Source organism: Hyaena hyaena, unplaced genomic scaffold, assembly GCF_003009895.1.
Source record: "Hyaena hyaena isolate Hyena2069 unplaced genomic scaffold, ASM300989v1 scaffold_29, whole genome shotgun sequence".
In the NCBI taxonomy this organism is placed as follows: domain Eukaryota; kingdom Metazoa; phylum Chordata; class Mammalia; order Carnivora; family Hyaenidae; genus Hyaena; species Hyaena hyaena.
The window spans coordinates 1298039-1305347 of record NW_024080661.1 but is presented as its reverse complement, the minus strand read 5'-3'; the positions used below and the strand labels follow the sequence as shown (position 1 = coordinate 1305347).

The window sequence follows — 7309 nt, the reverse complement described above, 5'->3', positions numbered from 1 at the left end:
AGAGCTCAGTTACAGACCTTTCTGTCCTTCAGAAGCTTGGAAAGGACCCCTATTCTCTTGCTTGCAGTGTCTTTTTTTCTTTCTCAGATTCTGAGCCTCTCCCTAGTTCTTCCTTGTCTGGTTTGTGGAGAAAAATATATCTATATAGATATATAGATATCTCCAGCATTTTCCCCACTTGGATTGTCAATAGCGGCCTCACAGAGGATAAATCACGAAGCGTCTGGTAAACATTGGGTCAAGTGTTCGCATGTGTCTGGTTATTGGCAGACTCCCTACCCCCACCTAGGAGGTCACCCCCAGTGACCCAGTGACACGGTGATGCGCAAAAGGGTGTGGCGTGATGTGCATAAAAGAGCATGGGTGACGAGGAGACTGATTTGACATTTATTTGCTGCTGCTATTCTTTACTTTCAATGAGGTTGAGCTATAGATTTTAAGGTTAAAGGCTCTTCAGGAAGCAGCCTCAACTCATCCCTGGGACAGAAGTCCCTTAAAGCCAGGTGAAGTTTGAGAGCCTAGCTCTTTGCTCCAAAAGATTCCACCAGAGCTGGAAAGATGGAAGCCCCTTTCCAGGTCAAGGTTGCGTGGAAAGTCCCTCCTGCCCATGCCAGCTTCCATTCCGGCCGCTTTGCTCCTCTACAGAACCCAGCCGAGGTTCCTGCCAAGTAGGTCTCCAAGAAGCCATCCTGTTTCGTCTCTTTAGTGGCTAGAAACATTCAGCTCAGAGGAAGAAAAGGATTAGTCTGTCAGGCCCTGCCTTTGAAGGTACTTGCTGGCGCTGACAGGCCAGGCCATGACTTCAATGGCCACCGAACGTGCCATTGGAATCAAGAGCCCCACACCGTGGATGTGGCCACGCACAGCACAGCTCACCAGGCCAAGGCTGGGCCGCGGTTGGGGTAAAGCCCACGACGCAGGCTGCACGCACGTTCGCTGCAGAAGGAGTGGCTGCCAGCAGAAAGGATAAGTCGAGAGAGAGTAAATGCAACTTTCCCCACCAGTTCTTTTGTCTCCTCCCCTTTGGCTTTCCTCTGATCACAACCTCCCATGCAAAGCTGTACCTGTGCTTAACGAATGGATAGAACTTCAGACTTCCAGAACCACAGAGGCTGGGGCTAAATACACTGAATCCATAGCCATGAGGACCAGCTCTGGAGTCTATGGACCCTGGAATGGGGCCGCCCCCATCTAGAGTCTTGGTCTCTGTGTCACATGGAGGGGCATTAGGGGACCGGAGCAGGGTATCTGGCCATCTCCAGGTGGGAGGGGCCTCTGGGGCAGTACTACCCGAGGAGACCATTGAGAGACACAGAAGGGGAGAGAGACCCCTTACATCAAAACAGGATGAACTTAGGTTATCATCCCTTAAAAACCTCACGTGGTTGCTTTTCTGTCCCCTGCTTCAGTATATGGTATGTGACGGTCAAACCATGGCTCTGTCACCACAAGCCACCGACTCATCTTCGTCTTCCCAGCCAGGAAATGTTCAGAGGAAGCCAAAGAAAGTTACTTCTCTGCTTTGCTTTGACTGGTCTTTTCCGGGGTCCCGGGGGTCTTCTTTCCTATCCTTTCAATAGGAGACCTGGGGCCCTCAGCACTGCTCAGCCTCCACGAAGCCCTCCTTCTCGTGGCCCGAGGGCTCGACCTCCGTGTAGGTGGCATGGTTGGGGTGGTTGCGGAATTTCACAGCCGGCCAGTGGTGAGGTCTCCGCTGTGGGGGGAGGGGTACAGATGCAGAAGTCAGCAGGCACGGCCTCACCCACCTGGGGCCCCTCCGCATCCCCAGAGGCAGTGCTGAGCACCGAAATTCTTTTCACAAGGGCCCTGGGAGCCTAGTGGGAGCCGGATGGAATTCAGGGCCCTCCTCCCCAGAAGCCTCCCCACTGTGACCCATCAAGTGCTGGGAGGAAAGCTTCCTGGGATCCTGAGGAGTTTGGGAGGAGGTCATTTTACCACTCACGGCATGGACTGCAGGACTGTAAGAGCCTTAGCAACATACTGCGCGGAGCCCTGAGACTGAAAAGTGAGGCAGTAGGCAAAAGATGGAATGATCTGGGAGGTTCTGGAAAAGCCACGACAGGACAGGCCCTGCAGCAGAGTCAGCTGGGGAGTAAGCATGCAGATTCCTGGGCCCCCTTCAGACCTGCTCCATCAACATCCCTGGGGCTGGGGACCTGCAGATACTTAAGTCTGACCGGTTAGGGCTTACAAGAAAGGGGCTTCTAGATAAAGAGGAAGATACCACCTGCGCCTCTGATTGATGAGGTCACTGGGCTTGTGACCTCTGTGGGGGAGACTGTGGGCACAGAGGCAGCACTAATGGACCACAGGCAGAGCTGTGAGGGACTGAGATTGGAGGACAGGGGCGGAGCTGCTTAATCCCTTGTGGCCCAGAGAGAAGGGGGACGGCCTTTACTTCCCAAGCTGCTCTTTGAGCTGGTTTTTCTGAATTCTGAGACATTCCAAACCACAGCATCCTCAATGAAAGCTCCCAGAGACCCTTAGGATTATCATGCCTTGTCAATTCTAATCTAACCCCGCTCCCCCCACCCCAGCAGGCAAAGAGGCAGAGATCCCGGTTCTGTTATGGCTTTGAATAAGCACCAGGCCTGGAATATGGGGTGAGACACCACAAATCATTAAGGATGAGCTGTACAATCCCTAGCGATTTCTCTTTCTTTCCTCTGGGGGCTCTTCTGATTTCCCAAATGGGGGAGCAAATGCAGAGGGGCTGTTCAACGGGACAAGAGGGGTGCCACACTCCTGGGGGAGCCCTCGGAGTTAGGGACTAAAAGGGCACCAGCCAGTGCACGGTGCGCCAGGCCGGAGTCGATGAAGTTTCCTCAGATGGGAACAGGAGTTGGGTGTGCGGGGTGAGGGATGAGGTGGGGAGAGGCAGGTGTTCAGTGACCGGGGAAACACTGACACAGAAGCAGATAGACAGCAGGGCTGTGGCCAAATTCAGCACTGACCTCGATGAAGAAAAGCGCAGCATTGGAGGTGGGGTGGCCATTGATGTAAATCCCAGCCAGGATGATGGCTGCCACCAGGAGGACGGCCAGCACGATGCCCACGATGGTGCCCAGGTGCACTGGGGGGCCCTTTGTCTTGGGGGACAGGTTGTTCTGAAGGCCTGTGAAGAGACCATTAGGGCAGGGAGGGGCTACAGGGGAACAAGGAAGGCGGGGCCATGAAGCCCCAGGTTCGGACAAAATCTCAGAGACGAAATCCAGCAGAATCTCGGGATCTGCTTGTGAAATACGTAAGAAGGTGGGGAGGGAGTGGAGTCATGAGCATGGCATTTACGTTGCCCTCGGCATGGTTCAGGCGGTTTTCCAAAATCACCTAAAAGTTGCCCAAATTCCTAAAAAGGAGCACAAGAGAAGTTTTCTCTAGTACTCGTGCCACAAGTGCTTTTAAGGAATTCTCAAAGGATAGGAGATGGTGACGAGTTTCAGATCTGGAGTTATGGCTGCCTCGTTCAAATCCAGGCTGTGCTAACTCACTAGCTGCATGACCTTGGGCAAATTATATAACCTCTCCGTGTCTCACTTACCACTTCTGTAGAAGGATAATAATGGCTACCTGATAGGGTCATTGTAAGGGTCAAAATCAGATAGTTCACGTCAACTGCAAAAGACCAGGGCTGGTATCTTAGATGACCTCAGTGTTAACCATTATAATAACAACATGACCATATTTTCACCTGTCACTGTCCACTACCAGACTGTGGCTTCCTGGAGGGCAAGGACAGTGTCATATTCATCTTTGTGTCCTTGGCTCTTAGAAAAAAATGGTGGGCCCCATGGTGGGAGCTCAATAGAAGAATGAACCGGGTCCTCTGAGGGCTAATATACCAGCTGGCAATCTCTGAGAATGCCCTGAGCATTTCAAATGCATCCCAAGGAGCAGCCTGAGTATTGCCGTAGACAATCAAGCTGGAATGTCATCTAGTCCAACCCCTTTCTTGTACGGCTGAGGTAACGGAAATACAGAGAGGTAAAGTGATTTGCCCAAGGACACAGTCAAGTCAACCACTAGGAAGCCTATGTTCCCTTATTACTCGGGGTGGCTACTTGTTTCTGCTCCCTACCCTAAAGGGATGTGGAGATAATGAAGTAAAAAAAGAACTATGAGCACATAAGCAAAAGAAATAGCAAACGATCCTTTTTCTTTTTTTAAGTAGGCTCCATACTCACTATGGAGTCCAACACAGGGCTCGAACTTACGACCCTGAGATCAAGACCTGAGCTGAGATCAAGGGTCGGAACGCGTAATTGACTAAGCCACCAGGGCGCCCCTCAAATCCTTTTTACATAGCTTGTGGGCGGAATGAGAATTTACAGGAAGTGGGGATTTTTCATGAGATGGTGCGTGCATCCCAATCATTGTCTTCCCCAACCCCTCTTCCCTGCAAGCGGAGGAAACCCAAGTAAAGAAATGGTCCCGGGGTACTCCAATGCATGGTTAGTGCCACTCTCCGCCAATAGGTGGGACAGTTGAGGTGACACGCCCCAAGCTAGCCTCCCCTGCCCTGGCAGGCAGCCCGTAGTCCAAAGTGACCCTGGTGATCTGATGGTCAGGGTTTGGGCTGATGAATGCATGGTGCAGGGCGAGGGGAATGTGGCCCAGTCCCCCCTGCCAGACACACAATGCACACTCACACCCGATGCCCACAGAGCAGTAATGGCGTCACCTCTGGTGGGAGCTGCCGTCCAGCCCTCATTGACCATGAGGCCCATGGGGACAAGGGGCCCCGCGCTGCCATGCCTGCTCTAGCTCAGCCTTTCTCTCCTCTCCTCGCTTTCAGGGAAGTGAGTATTCAAGACAGGTCTATAGGAGTTTCCGGGCTGATGAGAAGTGTCTAGATACACTGATTCAATCAAGCAGCCCCTGCCCAGGAGCCCAGCAGGAGGTCCGGAAAGCTCAGGCTGCTGCTGCTCCCCTCCTCCCCACCTCAGAACAGAAGCAAAGAGGCCAGGTGACCGATGCACCCTCTTCTGTGCAGGAGTGGGGGTGAGGGCCAGTTCAAGGGGCAGGGAGTCTGACCAAGAGCGGAAGCAGCTCAGTACTCACCATCTCCTCCTGCATAGGGATTCAACTTGGTGTCATCTTTAAAGAGAAGGAGAGAAGGCATACGATTAGTGGGATTATTTAGGTCCAGATGCGACCTTAAGGAGGTTTAGTCCAACCCGTCATTTAATTTTTTTTTAAGATTTTATTTTTAAGTAATCTCTGCACCCAAGGTGGGGCTCAAACCCACAACCCTGAAATGAAGAGTCGCATGCTCTACCGACTAAGCCAGCCATGCACCCCTACGCCCTCATTTTAGAGGCAAAGAAACGGAAGCACAGAGAGGGGAGGTGACTTGCTTAAAGTCACACAGCAGTGTAATGAGAAAAGTCCATGAACAAGCCGACTTTTCCTAGTCTTGTGTTCATTTATCCAAGCATATTAAGTATTTATTGGATGCTACTACTGAGGTGAGCACTGGGAATGGGCACTGGCGATAGACACGCTCTCTGCCCTCAGGGAGTTAGCAAGCGGGAGTGATGGAGTGACAATTAAAACCCAGCATAATGAATCTCTGACTGGGGGCCTCATCCAGACACAGGATGTCAAGATGGAGGGGTGAGAGGTGGCGCTGGGGAAAAAGGGTTCCAGGCAGAGAAAAGAGCATGAGCAAAGGCCCAGAGTCAGCAAAATAAAAAGCAGTGCAGTGTCACTGAAGGGTGGAGACGGTACGAGATAAGGCTGGGGGTGGGGGGGGGGTGGCTGCCTGCAAAGCCAGGGTGAGGACTTGTCACGTTCTCCTTCTCCTATGGGACACCGGGAAGCTGAGGAAGGGGTGCGTCACAAGTTCAGATCTGCTTGAAGACCACACCCCTCCCCATGCACAACTTGAAGGACAGATTTCATGCCATCACCCTTTCTACACCACAAGGTGTATGTCCTATGGTTTCCTACATAAGTTCCGATGGTTGACCGTTCTTCCCCAAAGATTCCTCTGAGGAGAGGAAACAAGACTTGCACAGCAGGAGAATGCTCTAGAGGACTGAGGATTACTGCTTGAAGCACCGAAACGTGAAACAAACTGAATAATCCGCAGTGTATGGCCTATAACGTACATCTCACTCCTCTTCCCCCTCCTGCGCCTCCATTGCCCATGTCGTTTTAAAGGTTTTTACTGGGGGGCGTCTAGGAGGCTCAGTGGGTTAAGCATCGGACTCTTGATTTTGGCTCAGGTCATGATCTCGAGGTTCCTGAGTTCAAGTCCTGCATCAGAGTCTGTGCTGATCGTGCAAAACCTGCTTAGGATTCTCTCTCTCCCTCTCTCTCTGCCCCTCCTCTGTTCTCTCTCTCTCTCTCTGAAAGGAAATAAACTTTTTTTTATTTTTTTAAAAATATTTTTATTTATTTCTAGGAGAGAAAGAGAGAGAGAGAGACAGCGTGAGCAGAGGAGGGTCAGAGAGAGAGGGAGATACAGACTCTGACATAGGCTCCAGGCTCTGAGCTGGCAGTCAGCACAGAGCCCGACGTGGGGCTCGAACCCACGAACCGCGAGATCATGACCTAAGCGAAAGTCGGACGCTTAACCGACTAAGCCACCCAGGCGTCCCTGAAAAGAAATAAACTTAAAAAAAATAAAATAGAAGCTTTTACTGGCTCCCCTTTGCTCACAGATGTTCAAGGCTCTTTACAATCTGTCCCCTCCCTTCTTTCCTCTTGTCTTTCACCATAACTCAATGCCATGGCAGTGGCCGTAACGAGCTGCCCAAGGCTTCCCAGACCTTGGAGACCTCTCAGACCTCTGAGCCACTGCATCAGCTGTTCCTCCTACAGGGGATACCCTTCCTCCCCTTCACTATTCCTCTTTCAAAAGTCCCACCTTGGAAATGCCCTCTGTAAGCCTGGGATTCGCTCACACAGTGAAGGAGGGTCCCATTCTGTCTTTATGTGAAGTTTTGATATGTTGTTCATTGTGTAATTTTTGGCATTAATTTTGTTGTTGTTTTTTAATTTTAAACTTTTTATTAAAAATATTTCATGTTTATTTATTTTTGAGAGAGACAGAGGACAGAGACTAGAGCATGAGCTGGGGAGAGGCAGAGAGAGGTGGAGACACAGAATCCGAAGCAGCTGCTTGCGACTCAGAGGTCCTTCTGGTTCACTTCGATGAGTGATGTTTGATTGCAAGCAAATCCAGCCCCCACACCTCCCGCCCCCCGGCCCTCTCTGCTCCTGTGCCTGGCTGGTGCCAGAGGGGTCTCCGCACCCTCCAGCAGCCCTGCTCCCACTAACGCCT

At 51.6% G+C, this 7309-nt stretch overlaps 1 protein-coding gene across 2 annotated transcripts in view; it reads right to left on the bottom strand.

The window, feature by feature from the left end:
• Positions 1–364: 364 nt before the first annotated feature.
• Positions 365–7309, bottom strand: part of PLXDC1 (plexin domain containing 1) — a 62708-nt gene continuing 55763 nt past the window's right edge. For both annotated transcript variants that reach the window (XM_039227953.1, XM_039227954.1), the window contains exons 12-14: positions 5080–5115; positions 2976–3136; positions 365–1714 (exon numbers count right to left, since the gene is read on the bottom strand). In XM_039227953.1, coding sequence (XP_039083884.1) covers positions 1595–1714; positions 2976–3136; positions 5080–5115 — 317 coding nt within the window. In that variant the 3' untranslated portion in view covers positions 365–1594. The remainder of the gene's footprint in view (positions 1715–2975; positions 3137–5079; positions 5116–7309) is intronic.